The sequence below is a fragment of the Martes martes genome (assembly GCF_963455335.1).
Source record: "Martes martes genome assembly, chromosome: 5".
In the NCBI taxonomy this organism is placed as follows: Eukaryota; Metazoa; Chordata; class Mammalia; order Carnivora; family Mustelidae; genus Martes; species Martes martes.
In genome coordinates, this window is record NC_137892.1 from 80,842,739 (window position 1) to 80,864,203 (window position 21,465).

At 41.7% G+C, this 21,465-nt stretch overlaps 1 protein-coding gene across 1 annotated transcript in view; it reads left to right on the forward strand.

Moving 5' to 3' along the window:
• The window catches only part of ANKRD55 (ankyrin repeat domain 55), a 96,324-nt gene extending 75,683 nt beyond the window's left edge, over positions 1 to 20,641 (forward strand). Inside the window, exons 8-11 of the mRNA XM_080804929.1 lie at positions 1,209 to 1,376; positions 4,293 to 4,954; positions 18,222 to 18,314; positions 20,273 to 20,641. Of these exons, the coding sequence (XP_080661055.1) occupies positions 1,209 to 1,376; positions 4,293 to 4,954; positions 18,222 to 18,314; positions 20,273 to 20,394 (1,045 nt within the window). The 3' untranslated portion in view covers positions 20,395 to 20,641. The remainder of the gene's footprint in view (positions 1 to 1,208; positions 1,377 to 4,292; positions 4,955 to 18,221; positions 18,315 to 20,272) is intronic.
• The last annotated feature ends 824 nt before the right edge of the window (positions 20,642 to 21,465 follow it).

The following is a 21,465-nucleotide window of genomic DNA, read 5'->3' on the forward strand; positions in this document are numbered from 1 at the left end:
CTTCTCAGTCGAACCCTTCAGCTGCCTCCATGTCTGAGAGACCACTTGGCTGCCCTTCTGCCCAAGGTTGAGGCCCCACCACAAAGCCAAGGAGAAGCTGGTCATGCCCTCCTTTTCTGCCTCAGGGCTGAGCCTTTCCCAGGGCAATTTATAAATTACAGTATTTTCTCCCAGTCTCTTGCTTTTTTTTTCCTAAGAAAATACTGGTTTTACAATTTTATAAAGGCTTAGATACTGGTGAACATACACCTACCTTCTGGCTAATGGAGGGCTTTCTAAGCATAAAGTTATGAAAGAAACAAAAGTGAAGAGATAACTAAATGTGTTTTTTCAGTTGTATGGAAAATCACTAAAAAATTAAAAGTCAAGTAAGAAATTAGAGAAAATGTTTACCAAAAGACCGATACCTTTAATACATAAAGAGCCCACATAAATAGTAGAAAAAACTACCAATCTAACAGAAAAAGAGCCAAAGGTCATTAAGAGTCGTTTCAGTGACAAGTCACAAATGACAGAAATGTATTTCAAAAAGTTCAACCTCACTGTTAAAGAAATGCAAAAGAAAACAACACTGAATTATCATTTTGCCTACCAAATTGGCAGAGATTTTCTTTTCTAATATTATTTATTTATTTGAGAGAGAGAGAACAAGAGTGAGCACAAGCAGGTAGAAAAGCAGAGGGAAAGGGAGAAGCAGGCTTCCCGATGAGCAGGGAGCCCGACGTGGGGCTCAATCCCAGGACCCTGGGATCATGACCTGAGCTGAAGGCAGACACTTAACCGACTGAGCCACCCCGGTACCCCAGCAGAATTTCTTTAAAGGTGCTAATAACACTCAGTTTAGGGAAGGAATAGGCACCCAGCTGGTAGGTGGCTAAATTGAGTCAGTGTTCTTAGAAGACTGTTTGGCCCTGGGTATATAGAGCCTGAAAATGATCCATAGCCTTTGACCCACTGCTTCCTCTTCTAGGACATTCTCAGGAAGGCTAGTGAAGGCAGAAGGCCAGGGAATGCTTAGAACTAGAGGACAGGCTCCAACGGGCACACTGTCATCCTGCAGCCCCATCTAAAGCTTAGCATGTCCACGGCATACATAGCAACATGTGTCTCGGGCGGGGCCCAGACTTTAAACAGGACCTGTCGCTGGCTAAGCAACCTGGGCCATGTCTGTGCTCTGACCCTTGTATTGCTCCCCTGTGGTCCCCCAGGACCCCACTGCACTGGGCTGCTGCTGCAGGGAAGGCAGACTGTGTCCAGTCACTGCTGGAGCTGGGCATGGACAGCAACCTGCGGGACACCAAGGAGAGCACGCCCCTGGCCTACGCCCTGTACTGCGGCCACGCGGCCTGCGTCAGACTCCTCTCCCAGGAGAGCAGGTAAGTGCACTGGCAGGCCCTCATTTTCTTTCTCCCAGCAGTGCACAAAATCCCTTACAATTGTTGAATTTGCTGATGCAGCAGGCCAGCACTACCTTAATACTGTGTTTGCTGTTGTCTAACAGAGGGTGACATGTTCTCAACTCAGTGGAGCAAAGTGATAGTCATGAGCACGAATCCATTAGCCCCAGCACCCCCTGGAGTGGTGCTTCTCCTTTCTCTCTTCTTCCTTTCTTCTTCCCTTAATGCCATGGTCTCTTCATATTCTTTATTCCGTAATCAACAATTTCAAAATTTCAAAATTTCAAGACCCTTTTGCACTTCCAAAAATTGGGAACCCCAGAGAGCTTTTATGGATGTGAGTTACACCTATTGATATTTATGGCATTAGAAATTAAAATAAATTTTTAATAAAATATTTATTTAGTTACTTTTGTAAAACAATAATAACCCCATTACATTTGCATGGCGACCTAAATACCATGTTTTTAGTTAAACACAACCTGTTCTCTGAAACCAAAAACAAGTTGTAATGAGAAGAATAGCTGAGCTCCACCTTGTTTGCAGATCTCTTTGATATCTTAACAGATGCCTGATATAATACAGCTGAATTCCCATATCTGCTCCTGCCTTCCCTCTGTTGCAATGCTTTGTTTTGAAGTGTCTGGAAAAAATCTGGCTTTGCATAAACATGTAGTTGGAGAAAGATATTTCAGTGGCCTTTGGAGATAATTGTGGATACTTTTCCCTTTGATATTACATCAAAATTTGACAAGTGTTAGTTTCCTAAAGGTTAGTTGCAATATGGACTGTCAGCATATCAATGAACTTTTTATACTCTGTTGTATCAAAATCCATTAGTTCTATCTCGCACTTTAAATGGGTTTTATTCCCATGCATGACTTTATAACATCTTGTTCTGGTCCTTTGGAAAATACTGGTTCTGTTAGTTGTGAATATCTTCCAAATGACACACTTCGTGATAGAATTTTTTTAAAAATCATGTTTGTTAAAACGACCACTGATCTTATCAGTAAAGCTTTTATGTATCAGGAAGCTGTCAAGCTTACAGCGTGCCTGCAGGTTTTTCACAATTCTAATTTTTCCTTAAAAACTGGACTTTTGTCATTGGCAGCAATTACTGTCAATTGTTTACCTTCAAATGGCAGGCTTATTTTATTCATTTTTGAGAAAATTTCTGTAAATAGCCAACTCCAAATAACCATAATTTGTCTATGAGTCATAAAAATGGTGTTCCGTGAAAAAAAAAGGTGTCTGGGTTAGCTGGCAACTCAGTTACACAAGTGTTTTGCCTCAAGACAACGGTCATACTTCATTATATAGTGGAATTGCTTACGAGTACTTCCTGTTTAGTCAAAAAATGTATACCTAAAGGTTAATATTTAATAAAATTAATCACTTTTGCTGGACATTAATAAATTAAATGACGATTTTTTTTAACCTAAGTCCATTGATGCTACTGTCTTGATTTGTACCAAGGAGCCCAATACTTTGACCCCCTATCTCTGTTGTACCCTTGGTGCAAAAAGCAGCACAATGAAAAAGGCATCTTGATATTATTATGAATATGGTTTTAACCTCATGGAACTCCTGAAGATTATAGGGACCCCCGCCCTCAGGGTCAATGGGCTACACTCTGAGACAACCCCCCCCCCCCCCCCCGTCCTGAATCACAATCTGTGACAGAAGGAGGAAAGACTGTAGAAGATAATAAAGTAGGATTAATTCACAGGGCCATATTCTTTACAGGTCAACTTGAAAGAACTTTAGAAATCCCCTGGGGCTCTGTCTGGTAATATCAGGGGTCCAGAAGTTGTGTTCAGTAGTTCAAAAAGCCTAGTGGAATGTGAAAGAAGGAAGATAGAAATACATCATAGAAGTAAAGATCCAATTATACACTGCGTGACCTATAAAGATAAACATGAATTATATGCAGTCAAGGGGCAATGTTCTCCAAATCACAGATTACAATATCTCACTCCGAAAAGTAATGTTGCAATCTGGCTTTTAGGACACTCACATGGGTCAGGTTTCATCATTAACTTGTACCACAGAAAGCACTAAGTCAGTTGTGGCCTCAAAAGAGAGTAACAGAATTTTCCAAGGAACAAAAACAGAATGGTGCCTCAGGGAAACTCTCCACAGAAAAGGAGCCAGCTGGACAACTTTTTTTTCTTTAGAATTTGCCTGCCCATTGGGCATTGCTCACATTGCTTCTGCTGCCACGCCCGATCTCTGGCTTACATACTTCCTCTAGAGCAGCTGGAGCCCAGACAAAATCTTCTTCCCTTGCTTTCCTTTAGTAGACTTTTTTTTTTTTAAGTATTTTTTCAATAGGAAATTTAGTAAAAACTGAAAGGGAAGTGAAGAACATCCAAATAGCATAAAACAGGCCGGCTTCCTAAAGTAGATAATGTCCGAGCGCTGCCCAGATCTTTTGGGATCCCTTGCAGAGAAAACCCCAAACCAACTTCCCCCACCCCTATGAACACACCCCACTTCCACTAGTTGAAGCCTCAACTCAGGCCTGGCCTTCATCTCTGTGACTTAAAACTTACACTCCTATTGACTGCCCTTGAGAAGTGAGAACAGTAGTGTTTTAAGCTATTTTCAGCTTAGGTTATCCCTTGGTGAAAATAGATTCTCTGGAGGTAAATTTTGAAAGGACAGCTCCCAAGGAACTAAGAGGAATCTAGGAAATAACTGGGCTGAGAAGTGACCATGGCAAGGAAGGGGAAGAGACAAACGGTGTTGCAAGTTCCTCCGCATCACCTTTGACTTGAGACGGCCTTCTCAAGAAGATGGAACAGAAGGAGGTTGTTTTGTTTTTTTGCTTGGGGATTGTCTCCATTTCCTGTCCTCTCATGGCATCCTTGTTATTTTATATCCCCATAGAACAGAGCCTGCTCGACCCCTTCCTTCCCAGAACAGTAGACCCCAGAAGAAGGAGGGACGATTCAGCATGCTCAACCAAATCTTCTGCAAAAACAAAAAAGAAGAGCAGAGGGCCTATCATAAGGATCACAGCAGGGATCGACACAGGGGGGAGCACACCTCGGAAGTCGATGACATCATCACTACCTTTGACAGCATCACGGAGACCAACTGCCAAGAAGAGCCCGGTGGTCAGGTGGCTATGATTGACTTTAAGAAGCGGACCTTGGAGAATTCAAAATATCTCTTGCCAGAAAAGAAGCCTCTGGCCCATAAGGGGCTTCCACCAATCAGAACGCAGAGTCTCCCACCCATCACCCTGGGCAATAACTTCCTCACAGCTTCCCAGGGGGCCACTTCCCAAGCCGGCCTGAACTCTGGTACTCATCAGATGGCCCAGAGATCTCAGAAAAGCCGAAGCGAGCAGGACTTACTGCACAACAGAACTGGCTGCCAGACGTTGCTAGATCACCCCTGGAGAGGTGATTCCAACCAGGTGTTCTGTAAAGCCTGGACTGTGTCTTCTTCTGATAAGCTGCTAGACAGATTGCTCACCAGCAAGGCTGGTCACCAGGAGGTCTTGGGGCTGCCCCAACTTCCTCACCTACACAATCCTTCATCAGGTATCGTCCTTGCTTCCTTTTCCCTCATTCCGGGCAGGGTCTCTGTGTATAGTTCTGGGTGAGGAACTGGACCAACAGTACTAGCCTTGAGGGAAGGGCCAGAACAAAATGGATGGTTAGGGCCAACTTCTGTCCTTGAATTCACTGGATCAAGATCTCCAGGCTATGGAAGCATTCTGCTTTTCCACCCTGAGAGCAAGATGAGTGCCTTCTCATCTTCCCAGCAAATACCTGTGGCAGATTTGAGCGGGAATATTAGTATTTCCAGTAGCAAGATTCTTAACTAGGGGTAAGTGGCAGAGATCAGTTACGAGGTGTTGATCTGTTTGTGTGCCAGCTTGGTTTTAAATCAGGTGTTGGGTCCCTGCTCCAGACCTACTGAAGCAAAATCTTGGTGACGGAGGAGGGGAAGTGGCAGTGCCTTCTGTGTATCCACATAGAAAGGAAACACATTCACATGTTAATGGTTCATGTCTCCACACATTCCAAAGGCTCACATTGCATTTCTCCCTCCTGTCTCTTCCCCCAGCTGCAGGGCACCCCACATCCAAAACTACTGATGCTGTTTTTTGTTTATTCTTCCAGAGATGTCTTATATACGTGATACACACACACACATACACACACACACACACACAAAACATTTATACATAAGTATATATCCCCCTTTTAAATAAATGTATCATACTAAAGAATTTGTTTTTATACACATACAAACTATATATATGTGTGTGTGTGTGTGTATATATATATATAATCCCCCCCCTTTTTAAAATAAATATATCACACTAAAACATTTATTTTTATTTTGTAAATGGTCCACAGGGGATTCTGAGGCACACCTGAGAAAGGAAACCATTGTTCCAAAGCGAAGGCTACAAAACAGCTTCCCAAATCAATTCATTACCACAGTGTCTTTTGTTTTCAAGTGAGTTAATTGCTAATATTCAAAAATGGTGAAGTTTCACACAAAAATGGAAAATTCTAGCTTCTCTTGAGAAATTAACAAGTTGGGCAACCCTGAACCCAAATCTCACAGGGTCATGACGGGCTGGATGTGCATACCCACAGTCCCCTTCGATCCCAGTTGGACGTCACTGTCCCCAGTTCGGCGCAGTCCTAGTATCTCTCCGTGGAATGTCAGTTGTTCTTTATCCACGTGTTTCTGTTGTTTTTCTTACGATAGGGTTGAGAGGGAGGAAAAATGATGTATCTTGAACCCCTGTTTCTGTCAAACACAGAGGAAGGAAAGACCAGGAGAGCTATGAGTATTGTAAGAAGAGGAGAAGGAACATGTGTTTGGAAATATAAAATATTCCTTCCTGTTTAATATGCAGCGTGAGTCTGCCTCTCTTCCCTCATTTCTGGTGCATGGTGTCTGAAACACGTGAGGTGGAGTATGGCTGCCTTCATACGTGTCTGTTATGTATTGAACCACAGGATAAATATGGATGAGCACAGGAAGGCTTTTGCCTGGTATCCGAGGAAAACTCCACCCACCATTTTACTTCCTCCACAAAGTGTGAAAGTATGTGGTTAGTGGCATAGCCCTGGATTTGGTCCTGTCCTGGTTAATACCTTCTCTTTTGAAAAGCTTTTGAAATTTGTGAAAATCCTGTTCTTTCTCTGTTCCCCAGATAGCCTTGGTCTATCTTTTCTCTGTCAGTTATGACTGGGCTCAGCTGTCTGGAACAGAAACTAAAGTAACAGCAGCTTCAACAACATTGAAGTAACTTGAATAGTCCTGGGGTGGCAGAATAGCAGAAAAGAAGCAGCAAAATTCTCCAAGGGAATCTTAAATAATTAGCTGTGGCACATCAAAGCATTTCTTTTTTCAACCAATGTTTTTAAGCACTGATAATAACTAGGAGCCATTGTAGGCAACTGAGTTTGATAAGATAAATCTCCCAAGAATCTTCAGCCTGTAAATGAGTTTTTAAAGATAATGGGTTTGCTAAAATGATTGTGCAACTGACTTTAATTTTCTTCTCATGTTTAGATAGAAGATTATATGGTCTTTATAATGGTTAGAGTCTCTGTCATTCTAATTTGTCAAGAGGCAGAATACTGCCGTGGTTAAAACATCTGGCTTTAAAGTCTGGCTGTGTCACTTACTGTTACTTAATCTCCCTGGGTTTTTTTTTTTTCACCTGAAAAAAACTGGGAGGAAATACCTTAATATAGGACTTGAGTTGCTGTTAAGATGAAAAGAGGTGGTGTATGTAAAGTACTTAGAACAGGGATTTGAAGATAGTATTATACACACACAAAAGTATATGTTGTTGTTGTTTTAAAAACAAAGTGCCAGGCCCTTTACTAAGCACTGTGCTTTAGATACAAGCTAGAAATGACCTTGTTTTAAACATGATGAAGTTTAAGTAAATGTGCTAGTCAGCTGCCTCATTGCTCTCACATCCAGTCTTTTTTCTTCAGCTCTATTCTGTCTCTCAGGGAACGATGCTTCCTAGGCTCCCTTGCAGCTGCTTCCAAGTACTTTGGGCCAAGTACCGGGAGGCACAGCAGTAGCGGAAGAGTAGGAGAATGAGGGAAAGCAGTGTAGTTATACACAGTGTCCCTCTGCTTCCTCTGCTCCCCAACAGCAGGTCCACCTCGTCTTCCCGCTCCCCCCACACAGCTGCTCACTGTGCCTCTGGCCCCCACTAGCTTCTACCATCTCTTCCTCTCATCTCACCAGCCTAGGGGTGGTTGCATTTAAAAATAAATAAATAAATTATATATATAAATTATATATATATATATATATATATACACACACACACACACACACATACATATATATATATGTGTGTATATATGTGTGTATATATATATAGATAGATACATATATACATATATATATAAACAGCTAATCTCTGGATTATCCTCCTATTTTCTCTTCATTTGGCTTCTTAGCTTTTCTATCACAGACATAACCAACTGTATGAAATTCCCTCTTTTTGAAAGACAAACCAGAGGTCTCTTTTTTCCTGGATGAGCCCTGATTGATAAAGCAAGACATATCATCTCTCTGAGTGAGTTTCTTATCCAGAGGCTGGAGCCATTATATCTCATGAGGCCCTTTTCAGTTATAACTCACATGGCCTAAAATAGTTAAAACTGTTTGCTCAGAGTCTTTTTTTTTTTTTTAAGATTTTATTTATTTATTTGAGAGACAGACAGTGAGAGAGAGCATGAGAGGAGAGAAAGTCAGAGGGAGAAGCAGAATCTCCAAGGAGCAGGGAGCCTGATGTGGGACTCAATCCCAGGCCCCTGGGATCATGACCTGAGCCGAAGGCAGTTGCTTAACCAACTGAGCCACCCAGGCACCCCTGCTCAGAGTCTTACAACCAATTAATGACATACTCAGCACTCGAACCCAGATCTCCTAAACAGCAAGGTATCATCGTGGCAATGTGCTTGTCTCTTGAAATATCACAGTCCAGTTTGTTAGTATACTTACTGCTTTACACACAGTGCAGTTTTCTTAGAAATTATGTTGCCCTTCCCCAAACAAAAAGATTTTCCTGCCTTACAGATTTTATTTTTGTGGACATTTTTAACCCACTTTAAAATGTTGTTTTTAGAACTGCTGAGCCTTCAGGACTATAGTTCTGAGGGTTCACTTAAGTGGTTTAAGCTGTTTATCTAGCAGATTTCAACATCAATCCCCCATATTTGATATGAAAGTCCAATACGATAAAGCAGTTGGATACTGTAAATCATACCACTGCACCTACCACTGGTTTGAACTTGAATAGCCCCTTTGGCATTGGAGTTTGTCTTTTCCTGCCCTGGGTTTAGTAGAAATAAGAGGGGCTAACAGTGCTACCCTTAGAGTTCCTGGAAGCTAATATCCTGTGCTTGCATCAGCAACCCTGAACATTTAGCTGTAATGATTATTGTTTAACATTCATTGAGACCTGTCAGTGGGCTAGATGGAGAGAGATGTAGGATGGGGCACTTAACCTAATGAGGAAATTTGGAGCACATCAGCTTAATTCATTGCAAGCAGCTTTCAGAGAAAATGGAACAGAAAGCTCTGCGGTGTTTGCTACCAGCCTGGTTATTTACAAGCCATCACACAGAAAGTAAGAAAGCGCTCACTTCCCCTCTCCCTCCAGAGAGAACTCCCTTCTCCCGGTTTTCTAGACTATCCCAGCAGCAATGTGCTGACCTCCCTGATCTTGTAGGATCTGATCCTGTGACCCCTGTGTTTCAGCTCATCAGAGGTGCTGCTGTCATTTCCAGGACAAAGGTCAGATCCTTTGGCTGGCAAACAGAATGTTCCCAGGGTGGCTGGGCCTCACTTCCCATTCTCAGCATCTGGGCCTCACATCTCCAATCCTTTCCCGTCCCCTTGAACACTTCCTTGAATATCTCTCAGTTCCCTGATAACCCATACCTTTCAGTCTATGGCATCGGTGCCCCTGTTATTTATGCCTTCTGTCCACTGTGTGCTTGGCAGATTTGTATAGTCTTTTGAGAACCAGCTCAAAAGCCACTGTTGCCTGGAAGTCACCCTGACCTCTACAGGAGCTGTGGCTCTTTCTCACTGTGAACCATGGAAGAACGGCTCCGCCTTAATGAGCCTCCTGTGGGGCAGGTAGTGAAGTGCTACTTCCCCTTTGACAGCGTGGCAGGAGGGAAGTTCTTATTCCCTATTCTGGAAATGAGGAAATGGAGGCACAGACAGGTTAGCCCACCTGCGTAAGGTCACAGAGCTAGGTAGGAAGTGGGGAAGCCCTGTGGGATTCAGGACACCTCCACCTTTCTGGACCCCTCTTTCCTATGTGATGCCCTCACACCTCTACTCTTGGGCTCGAAAAGAATAAATTGACCTGCTTTTCTTCCAGCATACACTATAATCCCCTCCCGAGCACACTGCCTTGTCCTCTTTGTGCTCTAGGCTCAGGAATACGGTGAGTACACAATAGAGTGCTGAATTTCTTCAGTTGCTTAACCAAATTCCTTTGTTTAACTGTGAAAACCCCTCTTGCCATTTGAATCTAGGACAGTGGTCCTCCACCCTGTCCCCATGGGCTGGATGCTCCCCAAGGTGCCCGCAAGACAGGTAAAAGCTCTGGGCTGTGCATAGCTCCACCCTGTCCTTCCAAACTGAGCCAGATGCCAGTGGAGAATGAAGTCTTAGCTCTCCCCCCACCTCCCAGATCACTGTCACGTCCCCTTTCTGCCCATCTCTTATCTTGTCAAAATGGCTTTGGCTGCTAGGGAGGCAGGATGGGTTTTCTGTCGGACAGACCTAAGTTGGAGCTTTGTTGCTTTGCATTCTGCGACCTTGAGCAGATTTGAGAAGTCCTCCAACCCAGGGTCCTCATTTGTAAAGTGGGGATGATAATGGTATCTGTGTCACAAGGGAAAGTGATTGTTAAGATTCAATGAAGTCATGCCTATAGGGTTCAGCCCAGTTCCTGAGAGTCCTAAGTTCTCAGTAAACATTAACCATAATTATCATTATCTCATTTCTTGGTTTTGTAAATTTCTGCTCAAATGTTCATAGATAAGTAAGGTATGAGTTGATATGGGTACTTGCTATAATCACTTACTGTTATTCTATTCAGGGATGTTTTCTTTTTAAATAGCTTATGAAGTTATTTGACCTTTATAATACAAAGGAATAAAAATATAATATCCACCAGAGAGACTGGAAATTTTGCTCAATTTTCATCAAATGGCAGTGCTCAGATCTCTGCCCTTAGAATATATCATTGGACTCCTTACACAGATGGACAGTGGATCTTGGCTAATGCTTTTTCCCCCTTATTCTAAGGACTTCTTGACCCAAGCAGAATTAAACATATGAGCAGTTCTGTTAGTGTTTTGATTCTTACAAGACTATGAGGCAAAAGATCAAAAGATTCCCCACTCTCCAGGAGATCATGTTAAACACTCCACAGAATAAAACTGTAATAATTACTAATATTTTGTGAGCATTAACTTTGTAAGCTGAATGCTTTATATTTGTTCTCCTACTTAATTTGTATGACAAGTGAAAAAGACAGATACAATTATTTTTTTTTTTTTTAATAAACATATAATGTATTTTTATCCCCAGGGGTACAGGTCTGTGAATCGTCTGGTTTACACATTTCACAGCACTCATCATAGCACATACCCTCCCCAATGTCCATTTCCCCACCACCCTCTCCCATCCCCCTTCCCCCCCGCAACCCTCAGTCTGTTTCTTGAGATTGAGTCTTTTATGGTTTGTCTCCCTCCCAATCCCATCTTTTCATTTTTTCTTTTCCTACCTCCCCCCAAACCCCCCCACCTTGCATCTCCACTTCCTCATATCAAAGAGATCATATGATAGTTATATTTCTCCGATTGACTTATTTCGCTAAGCATGATACCCTCTAGTTCCATCCACGTCGTCGCAAATGGCAAGATTTCATGTCTTTTGATGGCTGCATAGTATTCCATTGTGTATATATACCACTTCTTCTTTATCCATTCATCTGTTGATGGACATCTAGGCGCTTTCCACAGTTTGGCTATTGTGGACATTGCTGCTATAAACATTCGGGTGCACGTGCCCCTTCGGAGCACCACGTTTGTATCTTTAGGATATATACCCAGGAGTGCAATTGCTGGGTCGTAGGGTAGCTCTATTTTCAGTTTTTTGAGGAACCTCCACACTGTTTTCCAGAGTGGTTGCACCAGCTTGCATTCCCACCAACAGTGTAGGAGGGTTCCCCTCTCTCCGCATCCTCGCCAGCATCTGTCATTTCTTGACTTGTTAATTTTAGCCATTCTGACTGGTGTGAGGTGGTATCTCATTGTGGTTTTGATTTGTATTTCCCTGATGCCGAGTGATGTGGAGCATTTTTTCATGTGTCTGTTGGCCATCTGGATGTCTTCCTTGCAGAAATGTCTGTTCATGTCCTCTGCCCCATTTCTTGACTGGATTATTTGTTCTTTGGGTATTGAGTTTGATAAGCTCTTTATAGATTTTGGATACGAGCCCTTTATCTGATATGTCGTTTGCAAATATCTTCTCCCATTCTGTCAGTTGTCTTTTGGTTTTGTTAACTGTTTCCTTTGCTGTGCAAAAGCTTTTGATCTTGATGAAATCCCAATAGTTCATTTTTGCCCTTGCTTCTGTCGCCTTTGGCGATGTTCCTAGGAAGAAGTTGCTGCGGTGGAGGTCAAAGAGGTTGCTGCCTGCATTCTCCTCAAGGATTTTGATAGATTCCTTTCGCACATTGAGGTCCTTCATCCACTTTGAGTCTATTTTCGTGTGTGGTGTAAGGAAATAGTCCAATTTCATTTTTCTGCATGTGGCTGTCCAATTTTCCCAGCACCATTTGTTGAAGAGGCTGTCTTTTTTCCATTGGATATTCTTTCCTGCTTTGTCGAAGATTAGTTGACCATAGAGTTGAGGGTCTATTTCTGGGCTCTCTATTCTGTTCCATTGGTCTATATGTCTGTTTTTGTGCCAGTACCATACTGTCTTGATGATGACAGCTTTGTAATAGAGCTTGAAGTCTGGAATTGTGATACCACCGACTTTGGCTTTCTTTTTCAATATTCCTTTGGCTATTCGAGGTCTTTTCTGGTTCCATATAAATTTTAGGATTATTTGTTCTATTTCTTTAAAAAAAATGGATGGGATTTTGATAGGGATTGCATTAAATGTGTAGATTGCTTTAGGTAAAATAGACATTTTCACAATATTTGTTCTTCCAATCCATGAGCATGGAATATTTTTCCATTTCTTTGTGTCTTCCTCAATTTCTTTCATGAGTACTTTATAGTTTTCTGAGTATAGATTCTTTGCCTCTTTGGTTAGATTTATTCCTAGGTATCTTATGGTTTTGGGTACGATTGTAAATGGGACTGACTCCTCAATTTCTCTTTCTTCTGTCTTGTTGTTAGTGTAAAGAAATGCGACTGATTTCTGTGCATTGACTTTATATCCTGACACTTTACTGAATTCCTGTATAAGTTCTAGCAGTTTTGGAGTGGAGCCTTTTGGGTTTTCCACATATAGTATCATATCATCTGCAAAGAGTGATAGTTTGACTTCTTCTTTGCCGATTTGGATGCCTTTAATTTCTTTTTGTTGTCTGATTGCTGAGGCTAGGACTTCTAGTACTATGTTGAACAGCAGTGGTGATAACGGACATCCCTGCTGTGTTCCTGACCTTAGCGGAAAAGCTTTCAGTTTTTCTCCATTGAGAATGATATTTGCGGTGGGTTTTTCATAGATGGCTTTGATAATGTTGAGGTATGTGCCTTCTATCCCTACACTTTGAAGAGTTTTAATCAGGAAGGGATGCTGCACTTTGTCAAACGCTTTTTCAGCATCTATTGAGAGTATCATATGGTTCTTACTCTTTCTTTTATTAATGTATTGTATCACATTGATGGATTTGCGGCGGATGTTGAACCAACCTTGCAGCCCTGGAATAAATCCCACTTGGTCGTGGTGAATAATCCTTTTAATGTACTGTTGGATCCTATTGGCCAGTATTTTGGTGAGAATTTTCGCATCTGTGTTCATCAAGGATATTGGTCTGTAATTCTCTTTTTTGGTGGGATCCTTGTCTGGTTTTGGGATCAAGGTGATGCTGGCCTCATAGAATGAGTTTGGAAGTTTTCCTTCCATTTCTATTTTTTGGAACAGTTTCAGGAGAATAGGAATTAATTCTTCTTTAAATGTTTGGTAGAATTCCCCTGGGAAGCCGTCTGGTCCTGGACTTTTGTTTGTTTGGAGATTTTTGATGACTGTTTCAATCTCCTTACTGGTTATGGGTCTGTTCAGGTTATCTATTTCTTCCTGGTTCAGTTGTGGTAGTTTATACATCTCTAGAAATGTATCCATTTCTTCCAGGTTGTCAAATTTGTTGCCATAGAGTTGCTCGTAGTATGTTCTTATAATTGTTTGTATTTCTTTGGTGTTGGTTGTGATCTCTCCTCTTTCATTCATGATTTTATTTATTTGCGTCCTTTCTCTTTTCTTTTTGATAAGTCTGGCCAGGGGCTTATCAATCTTATTAATTCTTTCAAAGAACCAGCTCCTAGTTTTGTTGATTTGTTCTATTGTTTTTTTAGTTTCTATTTCATTGATTTCTGCTCTGATCTTTATGATTTCTCTTCTCCTGCTGGGTTTAGGCTTTCTTTGTTGTTCTCTCTCCAGCTCCTTTAGGTGTAGGGCTAGGTTGTGTATTTGAGACCTTTCTTGTTTCTTGAGAAAGGCTTGCACTGCTATATATTTTCCTCTCAGGACTGCCTTTGTTGTGTCCCACAGATTTTGAACTGTTGTGTTTTCATTATCATTTGTTTCCATGAATTTTTTCAATTCTTCTTTAATTTCCTGGTTGACCCATTCATTTTTTAGAAGGATGCTGTTTAGTCTCCATGTATTTGCGTTCTTTCCAAATTTCCTCTTGTGATTGAGTTCGAGCTCCAGAGCATTGTGGTCTGAAAATATGCAGGGAATGATCTCGATCTTTTGGTACTGATTGAGACCTGATTTATGACCCAGGATGTGGTCTATTCTGGAGAATGTTCCATGTGCACTAGAGAAGAATGTATATTCTGTTGCTTTGGGATGGAATGTTCTGAATATATCTGTGATGTCCATCTGGTCCAGTGTGTCATTTAAGGCCTTTATTTCCTTGTTGATCTTTTGCTTAGATGATCTGTCCATTTCAGTGAGGGGAGTGTTAAAGTCCCCTGCTATTATTGTATTACTGTCGATGTATTTCTTTGATTTTGTTATTAATTGGTTTATATAGTTGGCTGCTCCCATGTTAGGGGCATAGATATTTAAGATTGTTAGATCTTCTTGTTGGACAGACCCTTTGAGTATGATATAGTGTCCTTCCTCATCTCTTATTATAGTCTTTGGCTTAAAATCTAATTGATCTGATATAAGGATTGCCACCCCAGCTTTCTTCTGATGTCCATTAGCATGGTACATTGTTTTCCACCCCCTCACTTTAAATCTGGAGGTGTCTTCGGGTCTAAAATGAGTTTCTTGTAGGCAGCATATTGATGGGTTTTGTTTTTTTATCCATTCTGATACCCTGTGTCTTTTGATTGGGGCATTTAGCCCATTAACATTCAGGGTAACTATTGAGAGATATGAATTTAGTGCCATTGTATTGCCTGTAAGATGATTGTTACTGTATATTGTTTCTGTTTCTTTCTGATCTACTACTTTTAGGGTCTCTCTTTGCTTAGAGGACCCCTTTCAATATTTCCTGTAGAGCTGGTTTGGTGTTTGCAAATTCTTTCAGCTTTTGTTTGTCCTGGAAGCTCTTTATCTCTCCTTCTATTTTCAATGATAGCCTAGCCGGATATAGTATTCTTGGCTGCATGTTTTTCTCATTTAGTGCTCTGAATATATCATGCCAGTTCTTTCTGGCCTGCCAGGTCTCTGTGGATAGGTCCGCTGCCAATCTAATGTTTTTACCCTTGTATGTTACAGACTTCTTTTCCCGGGCTGCTTTCAGGATTTTCTCTTTGTCGCTAAGACTTGTAAATTTTACTATCAGGTGACGAGGTGTGGACCTATTTTTATTGATTTTGAGGGGCGTTCTTAGCATCTCCTGGATTTTGATGTTTGTTCCCTTTGCCATATTAGGGAAATTCTCTCCAATAATTGTCTCCAATATACCTTCTGCTCCCCTCTCTCTTTCTTCTTCTTCTGGAATCCCAATTATTCTAATGTTGTGTCGTCTTATGGTGTCACTTATCTCTCGAATCCTCTCCTCGTGTTCCAGTAGTTGTTTGTCTCTCTTTTGCTCAGCTTCTTTATTCTCTGTCATTTGGTCTTCTATGTCACTAATTCTTTCTTCTGCCTCATTTATCCTGGCAGTGAGAGCTTCCATTTTTGATTGCACCTCATGAATAGCTTTTTTGATTTCAACTTGGTTAGATTTTAGTTCTTTTATTTCTCCAGAAAGGGCTTTTATCTCTCCGGAGAGGGTTTCTCTAATATCTTCTATGCCTTTTTCGAGCCCGGCTAGAACCTTGAGAATTGTCATTCTGAACTCTAGATCTGTCATGCTACCTATGTCTGTATTGATTAGGTCTCCAGCCTTCGGTACGGCCTCTTGTTCTTTTTTTTGAGGTGAGTTTTTCCGCCTTGTCATTTTGTCCAGGTAGGATTTGCTTTCTCCTGCTGTGGAATTCCGCTGTTCTTGGTGACTGAAGTTGGTTTTGGATGGTTTCTTGTTGATCTTCTGGGGGAGGGGCCTGTTGTAGTGATTCTCAAGTGTCTTTGCCGCAGGCGGAATTGCACCGCCCTTGCCAGGGGCCGGGCTAAGTAATCCGCTCGGGTTCGCTTTCGGGAGCTTTTGTTCCCTGAGCGCTTTCCGTAGAGTTCTGGAGGACGGGAATGAAGATGGCGGCCTCCCAATCTCTCGGCCCGAAGGAGCCGAGAGCTTGGGGTTCCGCTCCTCAGTGCGCTCTCAGAGCAAAGCGCCCAATAGCCCCGCCTCCCTGGCTTGCGGTCGCGCCTCGAGGAAAGCAGTCAATTGTTGGAGCTGGAGAAAAGCGCCGGGTCGCTTTTGTCTCCGCGGCCTCCGGCCGCGCTCCGAGTCCACCCAGCCTGCGACCGGCACAAGGTAACCCCGGGCTTAGAGCTCACTCCTCGGCTTTGTCGCTATAGCCGGCTTCCCCACTCTAATACCTGCGAGCTCTGCGGCACTCAGACACCCCCAGTCCTTCTGTGACCCCGCAGGTCCTGGGGTTATGCTGACCCCGCCTGGGTTTCCCCCCAGTTTAGCCTCTGGAGCGATGTCTCCCAGTGGAGCCGACTTTTAAAAGTCCCGGTTTTGTGCTCCGTCGCTCCGCCGCTTGCCGGGTGCCGGCCCCTCCCCCCGGGGTCTATCTTCCCGTCGCTTTGGATTCACTTCTCCGCAGGTCCTACCTTTCAGAAAGTGATCGATTTTCTGTTTCTGGGATTGTTGCTCTTCTTCTCTTCGATTTCCCGTTGGATTTATAGGTGTTCACAATGGTTAGATAAGCTATCTAGCTGATCTCCTGCTACCCGATGTCGTCTCAGCCTGCTACTTCTCCGCCATCTTGACTCCTCTGACAGATACAATTATTTTCACTATTTTGTAGGTCATGAAATTGAGGCTTAGAGAGGGAGCATCTCTTGCCCAAGCTGGCAAATGAGTCTAATTCTGTCCCACTTGGTCAGCTATTTAAAAGGACCTAAATACCTTGGGTATTTGGGGCGCCTGGGTGGCTCAGTGGGTTAAAGCCTCTGCTTTCAGCTCAGGTCATGATCTCAGGGTCCTGGGATCGAGCCCCGCATCAGGCTCTCTGCTCAGCAGGGTGCCTGCTTCCTCCTCTCTCTCTGCCTGCCTCTCTGCCTGCTTGTGATCTCTGTCTGTCAAATAAATAAATAAAATATTTTAAAAAAAATAAAAATAAATAAATAAATACCTTGGGTATTCTTTCTACTTTAAGAGGTTTAGATCACTCTTTTATAATCAGTAGTGTGTTGATAAATATTTAACAGCTGGCTCTCCAGGAGAGAAATCAGTGCTTGCCATGTCCATAGCATAAATATTTCTACCATGACTGACGCCAGGCTGCCACTGTGATGTCAAGCCGATCACTAAATTCCTGAGATTTTAACCAATGGTTCCCAACAGGCAGTACACAGGGCTCCCAAAGCTTATGGCCTAACTTAGAGAGTAGCCATCTCCTGAGTACCTTCACCCAGATCCCATCTTCTAGGGCAGTGATGCTCAAGCCTATTGTATTTTAGAATCTGTTCAAAACTGATAAAAATCTGATGCCCCATTCCAGCCCCAGAGATTCTCTTTTAATCGATCTCGGGTTTGGCTAGGGCAAGAGTGTTTTTTTAAACTCCTCAGATAATTCCTATGTGCAGCCAGCATTGAGAAACACTAATCTAGAAGAATATATCCTACTGATTTGTGTTTTTCACCACAGATTTGACTAAGATGTTAAACTTTATACCCTATTTTATTTTTTCAAACTTTTAAGTTTTATGGAGTGGGTGGTCAACTGTGCTATTTATAAAATTTTATTTCAACTAGTTTATTCAAGAATTGACTTCCGATGTCTTTTTCTTTCATTGAAACAGTGACTTTGCTATAATAGAAACTTAGTAAAGTGTAGCTGTTACGATTTTTGTTCTTGTTAGCATCTTAAACTCCGCAATCTCTAATAACTTCAATATTCTCTAGTGCAGTGGATTTTGTAATTTGTACTTGGTTATGTCTCAGATGATTGATACAATTCTTTTTGTCCCCAGGACAAAATTTTCAGCATCTGTCCCCAAACAGACCCCAGATCAGGGACCTTCCTATCACCCGGAACAACCTAGCTCCTCTGCCAGACCAAAAATGTAAGTATTCTGAATCTTCTTCGGCTGCCTTTGCTAGTGTTAACATGTCTAGACGCACCAATTGTTATTTCAGTTTACTTTCATATTTTGAGGGAACATCAGGCACCAAAACTTGTGAATTACAGGAAAATAGAAGAGAGACAGTATTTAAAGCTTCATCCAACTTGGTAATGCTTGTTTAGGAAAAAAAAAAAAAAAGAATACTCCCTCCCTTGAGGAATTTTTGTGTTTGGATTATAAAAACAATGACAAGTTTATTTTGCTTTGTACTATTTAATGTGTTTAAGAAGGTGCTTTAAAAATTCTTAAGACTGTCTCTTGACATTGCTTTCCTTACTCTGATAAACAGATACAAATATGTGTTATTCCTGTACTCAGAAGCTATGTATCCCTAAACAGAAAGGAATAATCATGGAGATGCTGTTCACCCATACTGCTTTTGACATTATTGCTTTATTTTATAATTTGTACAAAAATTTCTTAAATATAAAATATTAAATATATTCTATTCAGCCAGTGACCTTCAAGTTTGAGTGTACTTAAAGTATTACCTGGGGTGCTTGTTATAAAGTAGATTTCTGGGCCCCATACCCAGAAATTCTGAGTTTGTATATCCTCATATCTGTATGGGGAGGCAGGTTCTATTATTATTCCTATTGTACAGATGAGAGAACTGAGTTCAAAGAGGTTACATGATTTGCCCAACATTACTTAGGTAGTAAGTAGCAGAGCCAGGAGCAAAACTATAAGACACTGAGTCAGATGACTCATGCAAACAAGCAATACTTAAGAATTCTAATTTCCTTCTTTCCTTTTCTTTCTATCCTAGCCCCATCATTTATAACATGTATGCAAGCATGCAGGTACTTTCTCATGCTCTCTCTCTCTCTCTGTCTCGCTCTTGCTCTCTTTCTCCATACCCTCTTTATTGCGGAGGTTGGATGATTTTAGAGCTGCGCTGGTCAGACAAGTTTCTTAACCTTCAGTTTCCTCCCTTAGCCTATAGGAACAGTGCCATCCTGACAAGGTTGTTGGGAGGATTACATGAGGTAATAGGTGGAAAATCCTGGCAACACTTTGCACAGAATAAATATCCAACATGTCTTCTCTGCCCCAGGCTGTAGTTTGGAAGGAACCAGTCAAGGGTTCTAGGATTCCTTAGGTAAAAACAGTGACCAGTGGGGTCTTAGTGTAACCCTGTCCTTCCGCAGATAAGGAAAAGGAGAGATGGAGATAATATGTCCAAACTCAAAGAGTTTGTAGCCAAAACCAAAATCTCAGATCCATTCCTTTGCTTTTCCTGATCCATGTAAAGTGAGAGTTTGGGATGGTGTGAATTCAATCACTAGATGAAATTCAAGCCTGACCTTAAGCAGAAATGACTCACAAAGATACCCAATTAAGTAGTCACTTGGCCTTGAATCCTGGTGGGGTTTGGAGAAGCCAGAGAAGGGATTATCTTTGGCAGAGCCCAGGAGCGTTTCCTTCTCCACAATTAAATGTAAGGAGAGAAGGGAAGATAAAGATATTTGATCAGGTTTAGCTCAATGAAAAAGAAATGGAAAGGTACGGAGGGCTTTTTTTAAGAGAACCCTGAGAACCTTTTGAGGTTCGCATAAAATAGCAGTACAGATGTCGTGGGGCTCATTTAAAGCATTATGCTGACTTGGCCATCAACAGCTACTCCACCCCAGGAAAAGAGAGCTCTGCCAGGCATGCAGGGCCCGATGTGTTTTGAACAAACTTGGCTCCGTCTTGTGTTTGTGCATATTTGACATCGCTGATGACACGTGGTAAGCCTGAATGGATACAGAGACACAGCTTTTTCCTGCAGCCGGGCTCTCACCAAGACAGGCTCCTTAGATATTCCTCCACTGCTCATTCTGCCACCTCCATTCGTCCTGAGACTCTGAGAGAAGCAAACCTTGAAAGACTCCCGTTCTGTTCTTTCTCCACAGTTCTGTCTGGAGGACCTCTGCGGACAAACCGAGTGCTTCCTGCTATTCCAAGCCAACGGGGACACAGCACAGCGGCCGAAGACAGTGAAAGCTTGGCCAATCCCGCCACTGATGAAAATTAACTGCGGGTCACCAGCTGTAAAAATAGAGATTACATATATTTTCAGCCGCCAAAGAATGAGATTACTCTAGTTTGTGAGAACAAAGAGTGATGTAGTAAATTGCCTTCTAGAAGCCATTCACAGTTTTGTAACTCCTTATTCCAATGATACTTCCCAAAGAAGCACTTGGAATCTTTGATTGTATATATGTTTTAAGTCTGTGAGTTTCTGTGGCGTCTCCATGCCAAAATAAAAAGTCACAATATGTTATCAGCGGGGAGACTTTGCTGTGTTCTGTTTGCATTGTGGCATCCCCAGATTTTTTTTCCTGAATGATTTTGTTTTAAAAATACATGCTTTGCTGAATAAAAAAACAACAGAAAAGCATATTCCATACTTTTTCTTCACATTTATTGCAATTCTATCTTAGGTTGATGAAACTTAATTAAAATCATAGTAGCAAATTCCTTTATAAACAGTCAGTTTATCGCTTTTAAATGTATAAGCTTCTGTAAGATATTTTTTAACATCTTCTGATTCTGGCTATAGCCCAAATCGTTTGCCAGTCTTTATGTATCTTCTTTGTTATTTGATTATTTCCACTTATTGTCATTTTTAGATATGATTGTTATAATAGTGAGAAGATCATGTGAGTTGGAAGGGTCTACATCCTGGCCTAACTGAATAAGATAGGAATTTCTCATACATTCCTCAAATACTCTGTGTATTTAATCATTCTTTTCTCTGAAAATAATGGTCTCTGCCTATTCAAGACATTCTCAAACTTATGATTTAGTAAAGTTTAAAAGACTACTGCTAACTGTAGGTCTTACTAAGATGTTTGTGTGTTGTTTGGACTGATTTAAACTTCAAGGCCTAGGTGTATAAGATCATAGTCATTCTGTGTTATTTCTTTTTATTTATTTATTTATTTATTTTTGGTCGTGTGTGTGTGTGTGTGTGTGTGTGTGTGTGTGTGTGTTTTGTTTTTTTGACAAAAAAGAGAGGTTTTTTTTTAACAGAGAGAGACATGGTGAGAGAAGGAATACAAGCAGTGGAAGTGGGAGAGGGAGAAGCAGGCTTCCCGCTGAG